The 19,998-nt window shown below is 40.1% G+C and overlaps 1 protein-coding gene across 1 annotated transcript in view; it reads left to right on the top strand.

Annotated features, from left to right (window-relative positions):
* LOC110860504 overlaps positions 1-19,998 on the top strand; it is a 114,355-nt gene that overhangs the window by 57,365 nt on the left and 36,992 nt on the right. Inside the window, exon 4 of the mRNA XM_022109559.2 lies at positions 8,517-8,780. Coding sequence (XP_021965251.2) covers positions 8,517-8,780 — 264 coding nt within the window. The remainder of the gene's footprint in view (positions 1-8,516; positions 8,781-19,998) is intronic.

Below are 19,998 nucleotides of genomic sequence, written 5' to 3' on the forward strand. Positions count from 1 at the left end.
TCAATCAAGCAAATGGAAATATCTAGTCGACTTGACACACAAATCCCTCCGAATTGAATGAACCTTTGCTCTTCTGTGAATTTTAGCAGATGTTCTTGATCCCTTTTTCATACGGATATTGTTGTTGCGAGGATATTTGTAATGTAATGATGTGATATGCACCCACTTTTCCCTTCAGATTGAATCCGTTTCTATTCGTAAAACCGTCAGATTTGACTTACTGACGACGACTAATCCCTTCAAAGTTGATATTTCAGAATATATTATAAAGTAAGTAATCTGACCCTTAACCCTTTCCGTATGAACGAGGGCAACGGGGCAGAAGGGTATTTACAACTAATAAAGTAGTGAAATATGTACAACAAAGATTTGTAAAAGCCAGGTCGGGTTAAGTTTTTGTCGACATGACAATGTGTTCGTACACACAACAATGCATTCAGGACAACGGGACGAGGAGGAGGGGATAGAGAGACAACAGAAGGACAATCAATGAATCGTAATGACAATTGACATATGCATGACGTAATCTATTCAAAAATCTGGATGGAAAGGGTTTAATAGGTGGATAAAATGAGACAGGGATAAAGTTTATGATCTGACAGAGCTTTTTGGTGAAATTTGAGAAATTTTGAACGCAGTTTCAAAATTTGAGAAAATAAGTTGATTTAATAAGTTAATTTAGATATTGCTTCATTCGGATCCAGCTTTATAATTAAGTAAATATTTAGTTGTGTAAATCTTGTGAATTTTTATAAATTTTGACTAATATTGAACCCGATTGTAAAATTTGAGACGATATTATTATTAAAGTTACTAATTTAGATCAAGTTCCGAATTGCACGATTCGTGAAGACCATTATTTTTTTTTACAAATTTTGACCAATTGTGAACCCGATTTTAAAACGATTTTATTATTTAATAAGTAATCAGTTAATTTAGATATATCTTGGGACTTGAAAAAAACTCTTATGAAAATCATCCTTGTAACGAGAACCTATTATTTTTCTCGGCTTAACCAACTGTGACAGCACATCATGCACTAACACCCTTCTGACAAAAGTTTTTTTTTTCAAGTTGAGATTAATTTCCATTGCACACTCGCCTTGCATTGCATTGCACAACGTATTTAGAAACCACAAGTAAAATAGTAAAATCCGTCCGTCCGTAAGATGAGGAAGGCAACCGAGATTAAGTAAAAGTCAAAGGGAGAAGTGTTAGACCGTGGAGAATGAAATATTAGCCAAAGTAATCCGACTTTTAAGCCGGGCCATGTCGTGATTCGAGAATGAAGAGCCGTAAACTTTTAAGAAATCCATAAACCATAAAATATCTACGAGTGAGAGAAGAGAATTGAGAATTGTGTGTGCACACTGAAACTGACTGACTGGACCTGACTACTTAAACATTATCGACTTTTTTTCCTCTTCCTACTTCACAACAACAACGAGTCATAATTTCATCATTGACTGTGTGACTCAGCCCATGCAAGCCATGATTTATGATCTTTTGTAACACCACACAATCTTTTCAAGAATTAGCCAAGGCCACAGGTCAAAGCACTTGGGTTAAGAAATGCAATTAAAATTTAGCATGGTTTATTTTTTCGTATGGAAGTGTCAAGTCGTAAAAGTGAGAGAGTAAGAAATGGGAAAATCTTCCAATTAATAAGGCACAATTACGTGTCAGAGAGAAGTGTAAATGGGAGAAGAAGAATTTGGTGTGGGAAAGCGATCTAGGTACCAAAAACCACCCACCCACCCACTGCTGCTGCTGCTGCTGCTTTGTCTTAATAAATGAAAACTGAAGGAGGGTTTCATTTCATTTCATCCAGTCCACCAAATTAAAATTGCATTCATTATCATTATCACCCAATCTGCTGGAGAGAGAGACAGTGCATATTGTCACTCTGTTTGAAGAAGAATGGTTTCGCTAAGTCTGCCGACGACGATGAGGTGGGTGTCGTCTCGTCATGAGAGAGAGAGCTAATATTTACCCCCGAGTGGTGCGGTCTCCTTCGTGGTGGGGACGATGACAAAGGGATGACAAGTTCAAATCAACTGGTTTAATTTGAATTGAACTCTCTCATACATATTGCTATTTTCTGACCGAGGAGAAGCAGTGGCCGTGGGGACTTTTGGGGACGTTAACATAGTAGGATGGGGGTGGGAGCGGTTTAGATATGAGTGGGACATCGTGGGGACATTGTCCCTCTCTCCTTCCGCGGTCACTGCCGAGAATAAAGCAACAGTCGGCAAAACAAACCACCTAAAATGAATGGTTGTAAGTAATTTCGTCTTCATTTTGAGACGAGCCAAACACCCGGCTCAGTCAGAGGAGACAGACGGGCTTATTTGGTTGGCAGATAGACAGGAAATCAAACAGTTCTGATTTTAATTTGTGGGTGACATGGGTGCCAAATGAAGGCGGAGTTGGGAAAGTGGAGGGTGTTTAATGTCGGAATTGGCTGTTCCGTTCGTGATGATTATATTGCATAGTCGTCGCATTCAGAACGAGGATGACCAGCCCTGTAGCTGTGTCACTCACTTTCACCATTATTTATTGCAATCGTTCTCTTCGTGGTGGTGGTGGTGACGACAAAGTTTTATTCTCTTTTATTCCTCTTTGTACCCCTCGCCTCGCTTTATTGTTGGCTGGCTGGGTGTGTTTACTTATTGGACGGAGAGAGAGAGACGAAAAATGCGGACGAAATGAAATTTCAGTGCATTGTACATTGTACCAATTGGATTTGGGAGGAATGAAATGAAACGGAATTGTATTTGCTTTCCACTTATTGTGGCGCGTCATTACTTGGTGGAAATTTCCGATTTTTTCCACTAGTGACTAGATACACAGGACCCACCCATTGTCCTAACTGAGGAGAGGGTGAAATTGCATCGCGTAAGTACTATACACAAACATATATTTGATATGAATGTATGCAATCTTCCGAATTTGTGTAATTGTAACGTCGAAATTAGTAAAGTTGTAAAAATGTGTATTACGTAAAAGATGAACAGATAGATTGTCGGACTCAGAAAAATCTGCGAAATTGAGTCGTATTAGTAAACGTAAAGTAATCCAAAAAAAACTTAAGTATTCTTGAATTTACGTATTGTAACGTCGAAAATGGCAAGTTGCAAAAAATTGCATTATATTAAAATGCATATTAAGATATGGCACTGAACTTGGTGAAAAAAAAATCTGCACAATGATTTACTTCTCTAAAATTTGAAACATCTCTCTCCACACACACACTTCCTCTTCTTCCTCTTTCTTCCGTGTTTGCTCATCGTTTTGGAAATGGTAAAGTATTGACTCGGCGCATATTGGTTGGAAGGAAGACACATAAAGGAAGAGGCATGAAGCATCGGAGGGGTGCAGTCAGTGGAGGAAGAAGTAGTTTAGTTTTACTTTAATGCTCACTCACTCACCGAAGAAGAAGACGATTCCATTTACATTTGGATATTCCGTCCGTCCGTTTCCTGACAGCCTCTCCTCCACTCCAACGGCGTGCACTTGAGGGTTAGTCAGGCCAATAAAGTCATGTAAAGTCTTCACAGGCTGGGTGAAGTGGGGGGAAAGGTAAATAATCTTCTTTATTTGTGTTATGTGTAAGCAAAGCAAATAAGAAAGGGTTGCTTGGTTGAAAGTAAAGTTGTGAAGTGAAATCCAATGATGAGATGATATTCGTAGTTATATACCAACAACTACATAGGCCTTTACGTACACATGCACAGCATACATACTTATTTAAGCACATTATTAAATAAGTGGGGTCTTCCTTTTGACAATATCGTCGTCCGTCCAGCTTAATATGCAGCGGCCGCGGAAGCTGTGGGGACATGTGGGGACACGGACATTGTAGGATAGTAGAGGGAGGGGTTTATATAATATGGGCAGATGATGGGGACATTGTCCCTCTGTCCCCACGCTTCCGCGTCCACTGTTAATATATGTCGTCTCTTGTGGTGGTGATTTCCGAGTACGTTTTCCGACATCCCCTAGCTGGATACACACCTCTTAAATGAAGCCATATTACGAAATAGTCTCCTAAAAATATATTTACATAATCCGACCCGGCCAGCTTGGACCAACGCGTCCATCAGATCATGAATCAGTTCGAAACTAACTTTAGTGCGAGGAGATTCTGATCATCAAGAATTCATTCGACTTGAAAAGAGTCATACACTATTCTATTATTGGTAATATCGGCGGTGGCATCGCGATCGGGAATCTGGACAGGCAGAGAGAAGCAACGTAACGAGAGATGAGTTGAGGATTGACTGCACCAGCCCCCCAGGCTTTGATCAGTGGTTAGATATTATTTTCTGAATTCTTCTTCTTCTCCTTATCAACCCTCGTGCACTTCAACTTTGCTCCTCTTCCACATAATGTATACCATCCAAGCAAATATCTATGTATTGGAGGTTGAACTGCACAACAATAGCCATGCACCACTCTCACTCTCACTCGTGAAGATGAGAAGGGAGAAGAAATATTGCATTGTATTTGGAAATTTATCTGGAATCTCTTCAAAAAGTATTGTACGGTCGGGGGAAAATGGGAAGAAGACGAACGCATCTATGATACGATGATGCTTTTCTACTGCAATAAAAGTCTATTCAGCAAGATTTAATTCCATGGGAGGAAGGAAGAAGTGAAAGGAAATGTTCAATGATCATTCACCTCTCTCGAGCATCGCCAGCTCTTGAACATTTCGCTTCCGGGATTTTTCCCCGTGATTGGGTTCGTTAGATGAATTCTGAATTTTTAAAGAGGTAGGTGCCTTGTTGAATGATGTCAAGTGGTTGGTCGACGTGTGTTGATTCATCGCAGGACGAGAAGATAGTAGAAAGTAGAACAAATTTGCGATTTTGGCATCATTTGAGATGTACATGAATAAATATGTACCATATTTCAGGGTATGTGCACTCTTAGAAAACTGGTATTAAATCGCGACTGACCGGAGTACATTTATATCGGAACGGGTAACAACGGGTATTACCGTTTAGTAGTGTTGTAGTAATGAAAAATTTACCATTCAGAAACAAACTACTACCAATTCGGTAGGAAATTATTACCAAATCAATACCAGTACATCTGACTCTACCAGATTTTTAGCAGTGGAAATATGTAAATACCATATTTCACAACAGTAAATCTCCTCCTCTGCTCTGGACTGGATTCCATATTTTATTTTTCTCCGGATAAAATATTTCTGAAACAACACAACAACCAACCTGAACTGTCATTTCACTTGTCTAAAAAAAGTAGAATTTTAAGTCGACGCAAACAAAAGCCGGGGAAAAAGAAGAAGAAGAAGGAAAAGCATCAAATTTCCTTCTGGGAATTACAACCAGCAGCGGTACTTAATCTTTAAAGTGCATGTAAATCATATCATAATCTCTTATCTTGATTAGACCAGAGAGAGAAAGAGAGATCTTGGATTGAGAATATCATTTTCCTCTTCTCGTGTCATGTTACATTTCACATTAAATTACAACCAACATTTCTACTACACACTTTCCGTACGCACTTTCTACCAGCCAGCCACCATGACTCTCTCCTTGTTAGTGGGCGCAGTAAAGTAATCGCAATCATGGTCGGGAAGAAAGAAGAAGTGCATGGATGGAATGTTCATTAATATTCAGATCTCCTCTTCCCGTCACACTTCCTCTCAATCCGAATCCATCGGGAAGAGGAGAAGAGAAACAATGACTCGGGGATTACAATATGCAACTCAGGAGAGAAAGAGACACGGGTCTGGCTAAATTTAACTCTTTCTTTCTCACAAAAAGATGGAATTTTGATCAGAATTCTAATTCTGACACGGTCTGGATGAACCTTTTACGTCGAGGAAAATTAGAATTTTGTTGAATTAATCCATGACACCGGCAAATCGGCCGCGGAAGCTGTGGGGACATGTGGGGACATTGTAGGATGTGGGGAGGGAGGGGTTTATGTAACATGGGCGGATGATGGGGACATCGAATACCCGTGGGGACATTGGTCCTCTGTTCCGCCGTCACTGGACACCAGGACCACGTACCCGTATTATTATTGGAGAAGACACGCCATTCTAGGTATCTTTCTGCCTACCTGTATTTTCCCTGTTGTCGATTTTCCTAATTAATTTAACGTGATGCGATGCTTCCTTCCTTCGCAGCCACATAGATACATACATACGGCTGACACTCCCCTTGTCGGGTGGGGGATGAGAAGACAGTGTAGTGTGTGTCGTCCTCATTGCTTGTGGGGCTAGGTGGATAATTTAGGGAGACGAAGAAATGAACGAGGGGAGTTTTATTGAGGCTTTTATACGTGCATTTTACTTACTTACTTTGTTCAAACATTTCGAGCTTTCTGCATCCAAACTAAACAACTGGCGCTGCGTTTTCTTCTTTATACATTGTACATAAATAAGTAAGTAGAGTAAGAGGGAAATAATAATATTGTTCGGTTGAGGAGGGCACCATACGGATTTTGGAAACGAGAAGAAATTGGCTTCAGATGTTTTCCTCTGTGTAAAATGGGCTTTGTTCTTCTTCTTCTGTTGAGTAATCTCGTGGTGCAAGTGAAATTTACCTTTGGTGCAAGTAATAATAAACTAAAAATAAAGCACCCACTTCAATCCACTCTATATACATTTTAGTGCCTAAATATGAGCTATATAAGAATTGTGTAACGCATAAACACGCTCCCTTTGAAGCTCAAGTTTACCTCTTTGATGAGCTGCATACATATTCTGTTTTTGTCTCACAGACGATCAAAATGTGCACCTTAATGCATATTAGATTGAATCGAGGTCTTTCTTCCGTCGTCAATTAAAAAAGTCGTGCCGTACGAAATTACGTGAGCTTTGTTGCGTTTTAAATACATTGTTGTTGAGAAGGCAGTCCACCGAAAGTCCCTCTTTCATAGCTCATAATGTGACAGGAATCAGGATCGGTGACCACTGAATTGAATAAAATGAAGGCATGGTTGATTCACTATTATTAGTTCGTAGTGCATTATGATGAGGCTGTCATGTCAAGCAAAGTCAGGCAATTATCCCTCGATCCATCTCTCGGACTAAATTCATTATTTATCTCGAGTACCTTTTTTCAATTCCAGTGAAAGGGATTCCTTACTGACGTGTATACGTTCATTGTCAGGATGGGAACATTATGCTCGAGATGAGTGTGTGGTTCCGTTCCAGTTTTTTTTAGTTTGGGTCATGTTCGCATTGATCAACATCTTTCTTGTGGATATCATGTTATTCAAGTGTTCGAATTGCTTTAAAGAGGTCCATGTTTTCTATCTGATCAATAACTAAAATAATTTTTGTAACACAGGTAAAACTTTTAGGACGTTGAAATATCGCAAATTTCGTAATATTTTTGTCCAAAAACGTATTTTAACAACCTTGTTGATCTGATCCCCTCTTGAAACGTAAATAATGTTCAAGTGTTATCCAGAAACAACTCGAGTTAGTCGCATGCAGTTCACTTCACCTCAACTCAATGACTTTTCATTAAATAAGTATGTCGGGAAGGGTTCACCCCTTGAAATGCCGTGCCATCCATGACGCATCATGCACCACTCGACAAAGTCAGTCAGTCATATTTATTCATTATTATTACACAAATAACTACCAGGGATGTACAGTAAATACGTATCTCTGCTAAACAGGAGGATACATTTGTACTGCTGTGTCGGTCAGTCGCCCGTAAATACAAACCATCACTCAATTTCATTATTGCCAGGATTCTAACGCACGTAATGAGGTTCATCTCGAGTCAATACGTTGAGTTTTTTTTCCTTAAATTAAAATAAGGCATGCTGACTAAATTGGTTATGCTATTTGAATGCGGAGAGATTGTACACAGAGCTTTTTTGGAATTCCACTCAGAGACGAGATCCATCCAACCCTCTCCTTGGTTAGCAAAGCAACTAATAACATTTGACTTATCATGACACGGAGTGAATAAAACACGTGGGGAGAGAGAGAGAGGGATTCCACAGTCAGAAATAAATTCGTCTGATGTGTCCTCCTCTCCTCCTCCTCCCTGCTCGTCTTCTATTCAAATTTCAAATTCGATCAGTGGTTCTGATAACCTGATTAACTCTGCGAGATCAGACACCACACCAACCAAAGAAAGAAAGAAATGGGAGAGTCTCTGCCGGAATAAAAAAAAATATATGTATTTGAATAAATGGAGGTCAGAGTATGGTATGGATGAAAGGAAGGCAAATATGGAATAGAGAGATGGCTGTTTGGTTGGAGGCCTAAAATCTGGAGAAATGATGACCCAGTTTTTTATTTACTGAATGGCATCACAATTTGAATGAGAAAATGGGATTGTCTGTCAAATTCAGGCCAACTGGGAGGGAAGCGACGTAAAAAGAAAGTCATTACAAATGCCATACTATTTTCTTAGTGATGCGTCGGGTGAAAAATATCTGTGCTCGGATTACAAGAAAAAAAATGTTTTATGCATTTTATGTATAATTTACTTTACCTTGTTTTTTTGCAGGTACGATACCCGTCGTAAGTCCGTCGGCACAGGTGGCACTGGCCGCCACGACGACGACGGCGACAAACCACTCGATACCCGCGTCACACCCAGCGGTCGATGTGCATTTCGAACACGTCGCGACGACCGGACCTCCATCGACGACACATCCCGGTGACGAATATCAGAACGACCAAGGCCACCACAACCACTACAATTCCCACACTTACCAACATGACGGAGCCCACTTTGCCGGTGCTTCTGCGAGCAGTTTGATAAGTCGTGGTAAGTCGGAATCATATCATAAACAAGACGGAATATTTCTGCATTTGTGGTTTCGTGTCGGTGTCCCAAATATCGCCGAGACTTTTTCTCCTGTCATCATAAAAACGGCCGTAAACTGCACGAAGAATGATGAAAATAGTGGTAAAATATGGGAGAACGAGAAGTCGTATCATATTTTCCTTAAAATCTGGCATAAATTTCCCATTTTCACGGAGAGACAAAAGTGAGATCACATCAGGAGAGAGAGGAGAGCATACTATTCATTCATCCCTTAAGCCCAAAGATTCGAGGAAGAAATGACACTTTTCTTCCCTCCATAATAATAGCACAAGTTTGAAGAATTTTCCAAAAAGGGTGTTTTAAATCCCATTGAATTAAGTCAAAGTGTTATAGTGCCGTCGTTGTCGTCATCCTTTTGTTTCACGGCTTCTTCCTTGGCAGCAGCAGCAGCAGAAAGTGTGTAGCGTAAGCAATAAAAAAGTGGCAAAAATGTGACATGTATAATGTTTCTTGTCGCGTATGTATTTTCCACTAATCTCACTTCACTCATCTCTCGAATAAAATATCTAATATCTAATATCTGGGAGCTGAATTTGGTAAAATGCAGTTTGAAAGAGTATCGCGAAATGGCATCTGGATAAGTTTTTTTGGTCGGAAGCTCGTTGTCACAAGATTGATCTTGGACATCTTTTCATAAGTATGAATGTTGTCATATTTGTTATTTGCTTGCTCACACATATGTATTTATTTACAATTGTTTTGGAGCCTACATGATAAGTACATGGTGTCTCATTCCTTGATTGCTATTGTAAACAGTGCATACACGCCATAATAATTTCCAGCAGAGAAGAGTTTAAGAGTCCACTCGTGTAGCTCGGTTGGTGACCAGCAGGGTCTCTTGGCTTTCGACTGCGTCGCTTAAACGCTTAAATGCCCAGTATTATCGTTAATCACGTCGCACACACAACCTTTTTTGGGGCTTGCTGTGAGACTGATGATTACTTTCGAGGGGGAAGGAATTAATCAATTTTGGAGAAATGTATTTTCGAAATTTTTATACATTTGGAAAATGAACCAGGTTTCTTACAGACCTTTAAGAATTTTGAATTTTTTATATTTTATAAAATTACGTCATCGACGAAGAAATGTAACAAATTTTGAAAATTCACTAAAATACTCAATCTAAATAATTCAGATTTTCAAAATTCGCTAAAAAATCACTCGGAATAATTCAAACTTCCAAAATTCACCAAAATACTTGGTTTAGATAATTCAAATTTTCAAAATTCACTAAAATACTCAATCTAAATAACTTATTGCGTGAATGAGATCGGAAAAACGAGCCCAGTCACATTCCATTTTTAGCATCCGCGTGCACATATTTCTGTAACTACCGACTTTAGTACATTTGTTATGACGAATTTAACCAGCTCTCTTCCCGTCACACAATTGGGTGCTAATACCTCTCGCACTAAGGGCGTAATAATAGTAAACCCTGCCTTTAATTTAACAAACACGATAGTAAAAAGCGGATCCACTTTTTATTTACGAGCTGACGACGACGAAGAAGTAAAATATAAGGCATCACTTTACACTGTAGTAAATCGAGGCTTAAAACTGGATGTAATGAGGATCGTAATAAAACAGGATTAAATTGATAATAGGCCGAATAAAATGTTAATAGGAGAGGAGAGAGGACAGATGTCCGACATGTCTCTCTGTCCTCCTGGTTGGTCTAGTTTTTCTTTGTTGCCTGGTCGGATGGATGGGTCCAGTTCGTAATTTATACACAGAAGTCATTTCTATTCATCTCTCTTGTCTTGTGCAGCAGGGTCACCAGCCAGCCAGCCAGCCAAGCCAGCAGTGATGGTGTCATGAAATTGTAAAAAGATGGATAAATGGGCAGATGCATACATGTGTACATACGAGATGTAATGTGTGTAGATGCCTCTGGCTCTTGTTCGTCATTAGTGAGAATTAAAGCACTTGAGTGTTGTGTAGCTTTTTTGAAAAAATGCATTTTTTAGTCCGACCCAGGGCTTATGTACCAGTCATGGTTGTCTGTCTGTCGATTACGCTGGTAAAAAGTACCCAATCGACTTGACATTTTGCACACACGTAGAAAATGCAAAATTACGAATCAAGTTGGAAGATGAGCTTATGTATCCAGCATGGTTGTCTGTCTGTCTGTCTGACTATCGATTACGCTCGTAAAATTTATCTAGTCGACTTGAAATTTTGCACACACGTAGAATATGCAAAATTAGGAATCAAATTGTAAGATTAGCAAAATCTGTGGAAAAATTTTTGTAAAAAGTTGTGATGGTATTACCAACTTCAATCATTGATAACAACCTGACTCGGGCCAAATACATAAGGCTGGACAGTAGGTTTTTTAAAAATAATTCTTCCCTTACTTTCCCCGGGAGGAGGATTGTTTTGATTTATATCCAACCCATGGAACTTGTGACGCTGCCATATGAATGACAAATGGCATCGCTGACCAGTTTTGATTTGCTTTGAATTTCAACTCTCCTTGTTTACGTGTTCTTCAAAGGACAAAAGATTATGAATGCATGTATGTAGACTTGTTTGATGTTCTTGGTGGTTTGATTCTGCTGGCTGGCTGGATGGACAGCCTGGATGGACGCGATGTTATCTCAGTGTCCTTTGAAGTGAGGAATTTGACGCGAGATGACCGTGTGGTGTGGGAGCGGACCGAAATGAAATTAATGATCTTGTTCTCTCTCTGGTCATCCGCCTCTCACTCTTTTTTGAAATGGGAAATAATATTCATATTTAATTCTAAGGAGACTTCTGGGCTTTAATGGGTGCGTATTGGGGCAGGATTTGTACATAAACATGGGCACAAATTAGGTATGTGTGTACATGGGTAAAAAGTTGTAATGGGGGAGAAAATGTTGACGAGATTGTGTTTCATGAGAGAGAGAGGTGTCATCTCGCTTTGTGGGGAACAATTTATTATGGGCAGTGTTTCGTTTTTTCAGAATTTGCTACATTTCTTGTACTGGAAAGCAAGAAATGGGAGGTGCAAGAAATATGCGCCATCAAGCCACGCGCCGTATGAAGTATAGCGTTGGGGCGAAATTTCTTGCATTTCTTGCAGGTCAAAATAACTGCAAGAAACCATTTTCTTGCCGTTATTTCTTGCAATTGGTTACTTGCACCCGAAACACTGAACACATATTTAAGAAAGTTAATAAGAAGTTGCATTAATACGTAAGTATTGATCACATGATGATATTACACTTATTCAAAATGCAGACTAAAATTCCCCCAACCTCCACAAAATCATCAAAGTGTGACGGGGTAACAAAAAAGAGGAAATTCTTCAAACAAGATGTTCCATCCATGTATTAATTTGTTCCACTCCAGTTCAAGTTCTGGAGTAGAGTGGAGAAAAAAGAAAAATTGTTCTTCGACGTTTCCATTTTCAGTCGAATTTCTTACATAATTGGTGCGAGTAGCAGAGTGAGTCTGCTACTTTCCTTCCACACAGGACACGAAAAGGAGGACCTGTCAAACGCTTTAAACTTGATGGATGATGCTGTGTCTCCTGTTGGTAAATTAAGTACGTGGTGGTTGTCAAAGTATGTATGGACAATTCTTGTTACGCAGTTCATAAAAACTTGCACAAATTTTCGCCACGCTAAATTTTGATGCGAAACTCAATCAATGTATGTAAATAGATAAAATCAGTATCAGATCATTACATAGTTGAAAGTCACCTTCACCTCGTTAATAAATTATACAGCAGCAGCAATTTGTACATCTCGAAAGAAATTACCATATAATTTGGCTTTAAAAAACATGCTGCACTTCCATCCACTTTGACCAGCACGTCACTCACCCACATCGTTCATTATCCACATCAACATCAAACCTACAACGAACCTCACACCTCCGCAAGACAAGAAGAAAGAAGGAGTAAAATTCTGGTTTAATTTGAAAATTTAAATTAGTCATAGCCATCCTTGAAACAATAATTCTGTGGCATTCGACGGACCGAGCAGTAGTTGGAGGGAGATGATGATGAAACTACTAATTTCCTCAAACCAACATTCATCCCCAACATCAAAGAAAACTAGTTTGATCCTTTCTTGGAGATTGGGAAGGATAATTGTGCCGAGAGAGAAGAGAACGAAATTGAAGACGGTTCTTGAGTTAGGCCGTGTTTTGTAGGATGCGGACGCATATAATGAAATGAAACCATGTTTCAGAAGGCGGTTTGTTGGCTGACATGCAGTAACCGCGGACAGAGGGACAATGTCCCCGGGGTTATTCGGTGTCCCCATTATCTGCCCATGTTGTATAAACCACTCCCTCCCCCCATCCTACAATGTTAATGTCCCCCGATGTCCCCACAGCTTCCGCAGCCACTGCTGACATACATGGTTCAAAGGCATGTATTCGTATGTAGTGGGAGAAACTAATATGTGGATGTGGCCTGGACGGGAAATTCAAGCCGGAGAAATTGAAACACTAACACGAACTGCTTTACAGGAAGGATTGACGTTGATATGAAAATGATTGACGTAGGGATCCAGGGCCCCCAAGTATTCGTTCCCAAGCAGTATCGCAAACCAGTCCACGATGATGATGAGCAGTAATTACCCCGACTTTTACACAGATTGGATAAAAATCCATGTAAATTGAATTTATCAGATATCTAAATTTTTCAGTCGGTCGGTAACTTTTGTGTAAAAGTTGCGGGTGAAAAAAGGTTCATCATGTCATGCAGCTGGTAAAATGGAGGAGAGAGAGAGAGACGTATAATTTCTTCACGGGAGTAGAAAAAAAATTGGCAGAAATTCAATTTAGATTTTTATCATTCTATTTATCAAGGAAAACGGGGAGGTTCGAGACAACCCCTTAATTACTTGGGGTGAACGAAATGCACCTATAAATTTACTCGCCTCGATCCTCGATAGATGGATGGCTAAATGAAGTGAATGCATATTACGGGTGCACGATCTTGAGCGATTAAATTGATATCAAACATCGGTGTTACGTGCATGCGAGTAACTTTCTGAGTAAGTGGAAGGCTTCGATTCGAATGATTTGGTTGGAAAAATAAAGGTTTTTTTTTGTACGTATGTAAAGGAAAAGGAAGTGTTTCGTGCCGATGGGGAAAATATGGGAAAAAATGACGTATGTTATTCAATAAGAGTGGATTTTATTTCCACCATTCATGCAGAATTAGGAGGGGAATTGTTTATAAAACTGCGAAACAGAAGTGTACATGCATAAAAAATGTAGTTTTAGTCAGATTTCTTTAACAAAATTTTGTTAAAATGATTTACTCAGTTTACGAGTCGTAGAAAAGAAGAGGATTCTGATTACTATTTATAAAATTTCGACATCTTGTTCCAATTTCAATACAGATTTAGACTTTGTTTTTTCCCTCGGAGAAAAGGGCGAAATTCTATTTCAATTAAGACGACATCTCTCACGTTTCTTCATTCAATAGTAATCGTGATCTTTCAATTCTTTCTTTTTAGAGATCAAAATAAAAATAAAACTAGCACTTAAAACACGTCTCCCTTTTCGTTCTTCTTTTACTCTTTAGAAAAATAAATGCTTAAATCTGACTTGTCCGGGATTTGTAAAGACGCAAAATTAAAGAAGCTCCAGACAACGACTTGTTTGTTTTGCGAAATGAGATTAGTTTTTACTCAAAAAACAGGAAAACGTGTCCATTCAACCGTTTCACTTCTTTATTTGCAAATTTAATTTAACACAACAATACCACAGTTGAGGACCGGATGGGAATATAATTTCGAAATTGTCGTTGTTTTTGATGCAAAATTTCTATTTATAAATATATCTCCCTTTGTATACATAGTATCGCATATACGTATTTATTTTCATCACGATAATTCCCCAAAACTGCCAAGCACCACGGAATCGTTGCTCAAAACAAAGAGACCTCGTAAGGATTACGATTCCTCTAATCTTTCCAGGATATGATCATCATCATCACCACGATCCTGCACGCGGTTTGTGTATACATATTTCGCTCTCTGTATTATTATTATTACGCAAGGAATGTCGAAATAATCTCGACACTTGGGAGGCGTTATTACGAGGAGGCATTTATGATAGCATCACACTCTCATAAACGTGTCGGAGGGTTGTAATGGGCCCTGTAAAGAGACTAATTTAAGGCAAACAGTGAAATTCAAGCGAGGCCGAGAATTTTCGCTAAAATGAAATAAAGTAAGACCCATTTTCCTCCGAACAAGGGGATGGATTACACATTTGGAGGATTTTGTGTGTATTTGTGAACATATTTAAACACGAGGAGCACAGAAGAAGTAGCACATTTTCATATTTGGCAATGAAATTTATTCCGTTGATAATCCACAGGAGGGCAAAAACAAGCATATTTCACCCGGGTAATCCTCCCCTCCTACGTCCTTCCCTCCCTCCCTCCTTCCTGCTGGGCTCACCGGGTGAAATTCATTTGCATGAATATCTCGGCAACACTTTCCCCACATCCATGGATCAATCCCCCTCAACTTCTCACACAAGCAATAGCAACCCTTTATTATTCGGTGGTGCTTATGCTTACGCCAGCAGCACGCGAACCAACAGACCGGGCACGATAAATGTCAGCTTAAAGTCAAATCATAAACGGGGAAAGCGGAACAGTAGTGGCCAAACCACACACACGGAAAACCTTGCGTCTCCCGCTGCGTTTGCAAACCTGAATTGCAGAAATGCGTGATGATGATATGTATGTAAAGGGTGAGGAGAAAGTTTGGTTGGTGGTGGTGGTGGTGAAATTATGTAATATTGCAAATTGTGCCGATATTTTTGCTGCTTAAATTGGATTTAGGACAATGTTCTTAAGGTGGCTAAAAACCATGCAGCTATAAATCGAGGCGAAAATAAACGTTCGTCTTGACGAGGCCTGTAGAAAAACGAAATGAAATTTGTTTCGTAATGTTGCTGTTAGTGTGCTGGTGTCCCCCTTCTTGTCACATTTTGGTTGGCCGGGAAGTGGAAATGTTAATGGCGGCGCTTCCGGTGAAAGTCTTGCCAGTCGTGGTCTCGCCATACGCAAGGATTTGGGATGAGTGGGTGGGTCGAATTGGGCTCGCTCGTGGTGTTAATTTTCGTCTAATCCTAAGTTTGTCATAGTGCAAACTTACGTAATTTCTGTAAGTATAGGTCCACCAGAAGTACATAAGTACAGATATTTGACCTTATTAATCGCCCCTGGTTGGGTGGTCCTTGCTGACTTTTGATCCACATAAATCACCAAATGTATGTACTACACGATAAAACCGAGCTCTACATATTTTGCACACTCACCAACCACGCACTCACCACGACGTCGAGACATGAACAATCCAACATTTTATTGCCTCTGGACCAGAGGGTGGCATCATTTTATCACAAACCGAGCCGCATGGGGTGTCAGAGATAAAGTTAATTGAATATTTCCTTCTCTGCCAATTTCGCAAAAAAAAGAAGTTCACCCATTCAACCAGCCGGGAATTGGAATATCAAATGTCAAGCCTCTGATATTAAGTCTTTAAAGGGTTCTGTAAAATAATAAGGAACGCATTCATCCCTCACCGACGACCGCATCCGATTGCATCATCATGACGACAAATGCTTTTGAACACGGTTCGGATTACATACGTAGGAACATTTGATCCACCGTAAGTAAATAAAAGCACTCCGAGCACTGTACTGTCGTCAAACAAGTTTTCTTTAAATTTCTGCCGGAAGAAGAGAGAAGAGGGAAAAGAAAGTATTAGCTTTCACCGACGGCGTTTATTTGTTGAAAATGGTGAGATGATGTGACTCAAAGAAGTCGTTTCTCTCTCCCTTTGTAAATTGATATATATGAATTCTTCCTGTGTTGGAGAATTGTATTCGGCTCCAAAGTCCCCCATTTGCAAGGTTTCGGGTGGAAGTAACGGGAAGAAAGTGGTTTCTTGCAGCTAGTTTGTCCTGCAAGAAATGCAAGGCGCTAGAAACTACGACCCGTCGCTAAACTTCATACGGCGCGTGGCTGGATGGCGCATATTTCGTGCACTTTCTCCCTGTTTCTTGCACCTCACATTTCTTGCGTAGCTTGCTTTCCAGTGCAAGAAATGAGGTAGCAAACCCACAAGAAACGAAACACTGTCTATTTAATCGAAGAAGAAGTTGCAGCACTTACTTACTAATTTTTTCGTCTGGAAAATATCTGGCATACTATTTCTTGCTTCTTAGAGACGTTTTTTATCCCTCAATTCTGGTTTACCTCACTCAACGTGCACCTTTTGTGGCTTGGCGTAAGTAAATGTCATTGTGCACTTATGTATTGTTGGCTGGTGGGTGATAGATTTCTCTGAAAGTATTGGAACTGCGGTTAATCTTAATCTCATCGTGGTTCCTTTTTACGTAAGCGAGAGGCAGGCAGATGGATCCGTACGTATTTATTCGTAGTAAAAGCGTTTTCTTTTGGTCACCCTCCTCCTCATTTGGAAGGACGGATTGGATTACATAAAAGAAAAGAGGAAAAAAGTCTGTCCTCCTCCTCGTCCAAGGGATTCTTATATTTCTTAAGATTGTCTCGATCAACAAATTCCCAAGACTTTACGTATCCTGTCAACCATCTCCGCCCTGTTGTGGTTTTTGGCTGTCCTCTTGTCATGCACTCTTCCATTCTATTTATCTCACAAAGAGAAAAGAAAGGACATTTGATCCCACTTTTTACTCAGAGGTCTCAACAAATGCGGTGGTTGTGGTTTCAGCTTCTTTGTGGGTGGACAAGGAAGAAGGAGGAAGACGACAATTTAAAATTAGTCGCTAAATACGTATTTCATAAATAATGTAGGGAAAATTATTGTCTGGAATTTAATAGTGAAATTGCAGTGGTAATGTTGATTGATTTGATTTATTAATTAAAAATATGAGCATCAATTTTCAAGGGTTAATCAGTCAGTCACCATTCATCCTGCATGTGAGAGAGGACAGATGGTCACTTTTTCCATGCCTGCCTCCCCAGGACGGCTGAGTTGGTGATATGCTCCATCATAACTCTGCACGAAAGTAATAACTAGACCACGATGAGAATATGTAGAGAGACAATTCATTATTTCATTTGGTTTTCATCAGAAATACCAAAATTCACCAAGAATTCTCTCTGAGCAGGAGGAAAGGGGAAACCGTAATTGGCTTAAGTGGACCATTTCATTTACTTACTGACTCCATGCTATTCAACTCTAAATACAATCCTTGCATGTATCTGTATCGTAGAAATACGAGACACACGAGAAACTCAGCCCATCCAGCTAATAAACTAATAAGCAAAGCCAATAGTCGTTATTGTTAATGACCATCAGACAGACATCGTTGTTGTAGCTGTGTGTACAGCAAATGGCCAATAGTTGGTCAGCGGAATGGCATTTAGCTGTATAATTTTCAATCAGGACTTTATTAGATTCTCCAGAGAGAGATGCCCATCCGTATTTATTCCACTTGGTGGGTCGTTGTCATTAACAGTTGGTTTTACGTACATGGCCCCTTGACCCAGCTTAATATTAAGCTTATCTAAAGGCTAAAACCTTTGTCAAATCTTCCACTCTAATCTTTACCACGAGATGACTTGGACGAGATAACAGAAATGTTGACAATTCAATTTTGTCCGTTAAATATTTTGTGAATTGTGAAAACCAATTTTATTTAATCTCTCGCTAAACTCGGAGGCTGGCTTCCTTCCTTCCTTCCCAAATTACCCAAGTAATGTACAAACCTAATAATAAACCCGATCAAATCAGTCCGCAGTAGGGCGGAGGAAAGTGTTTATGAATTTTATGCTTCGTTACCTCACACAATCTGTTCCAAGTGCACTTGGGGCCTACGTTTGGATGATGCGGTTTGCTTTACGAGTGGCGGAGAAGATTAGCTATTTCAACGCTAAGGTCGTCGTCGCAAGCACACCAGTTAATCAGACCAAAGTTCCAAAAACATTCCATTTTCCGTTCGTTTGGAGAATCGATCCAGGACTCTGCCAATGAGTTTAAGTCGAGTTGATAACTGTGGAAAATTAGGAATTATCCGAATTATCTGGTTTTCCTAAGCGCTCCAACTATTATTAAGGAGTTGGGTGGTGGTGGGAATGGAAGAAAAGTTAGTTGTGGTGGGCTGTATAATGGAGTTAAAGATGACGAGAGGATTTCCAAATCAATCTGCAAATCGGGACGCAAATGAGCGAACTATCTCTTCTGCCGAGTGGCCTGGTCGACTAAACTTACATTCACCATGATTAACTCCCTCCCTCCCAGTGGCCGCGGAAGCTGTGGGGACATCGGGGGACATTAACATTGTAGGATAGGGGAGGGAGGGGTTTGTATAACATGGGCGGATGATGAGGACACCGCACAATCGTGGCGACATTGTCCCTCTGTCCCCACCCATGGTTCCGCGGCCACTGTTCCCCTCCTCCTCCTCCCACCAGAGAGAGCGAGAGGAACGAACGCACACCACCACTTTCTGCCTGCTCACCATGATAACGCATGGAACGCAGTGGGGTGAACTAATCAGGAAAAATGAACAAGATTTTTGCCACGCAATCAAGCGCGGTTTGGCAATTTATCATTAAAACTTTTCAACCACGGCACTCTGCCCAAATTAAATGAGAGGAACTCTCTTCGCCAAGAATGAGCAAGGTCATGCAATATCTAATTTTATGCTGGAGGGAATTGGACGAGGAGATTAATGATGTGGACATATTTAATGATTTCTCCCATAAATTCTAAAATTATTCAGGACCGTGTCGATTTCGGCGGAGCAAAAAATAATGACTTTTCCTCAGACTTCTCATTTTTGTAGAGCGACTTGTGTCAAGTGTCTTTCTCGTTGCAAAGATTTTTTTTCTGAGTGTGTGCATCAACAGCAAAGTTTTTTTTTCTGAAAACATAACACAATGCAATATTCCTCCATTTCCGACATCCGCACACTTATCGTCTCGTCCATCCAAAAGGGTGGAAGTTGTGCCGTTGTGACACCACCACCACGAGGCACGAGCAAATTTGCTCCGAATTTAGAATTTAAAGCGTGTCTTCACTTCCTTCTTGTCGTCTTCGTTGGAAATGTCATCCGACAAGAAGAGACACCACCCGGTCTTTCGGCTGAAGAAAGCATGTTCCTTCCCGAAATCGAATCCACTTGTGTCTCGAAATTCCTCTCGACT

Source organism: Folsomia candida, unplaced genomic scaffold, assembly GCF_002217175.1.
Source record: "Folsomia candida strain VU population unplaced genomic scaffold, ASM221717v1 Fcan01_Sc033, whole genome shotgun sequence".
NCBI lineage: Eukaryota > Metazoa > Arthropoda > Collembola > Entomobryomorpha > Isotomidae > Folsomia > Folsomia candida.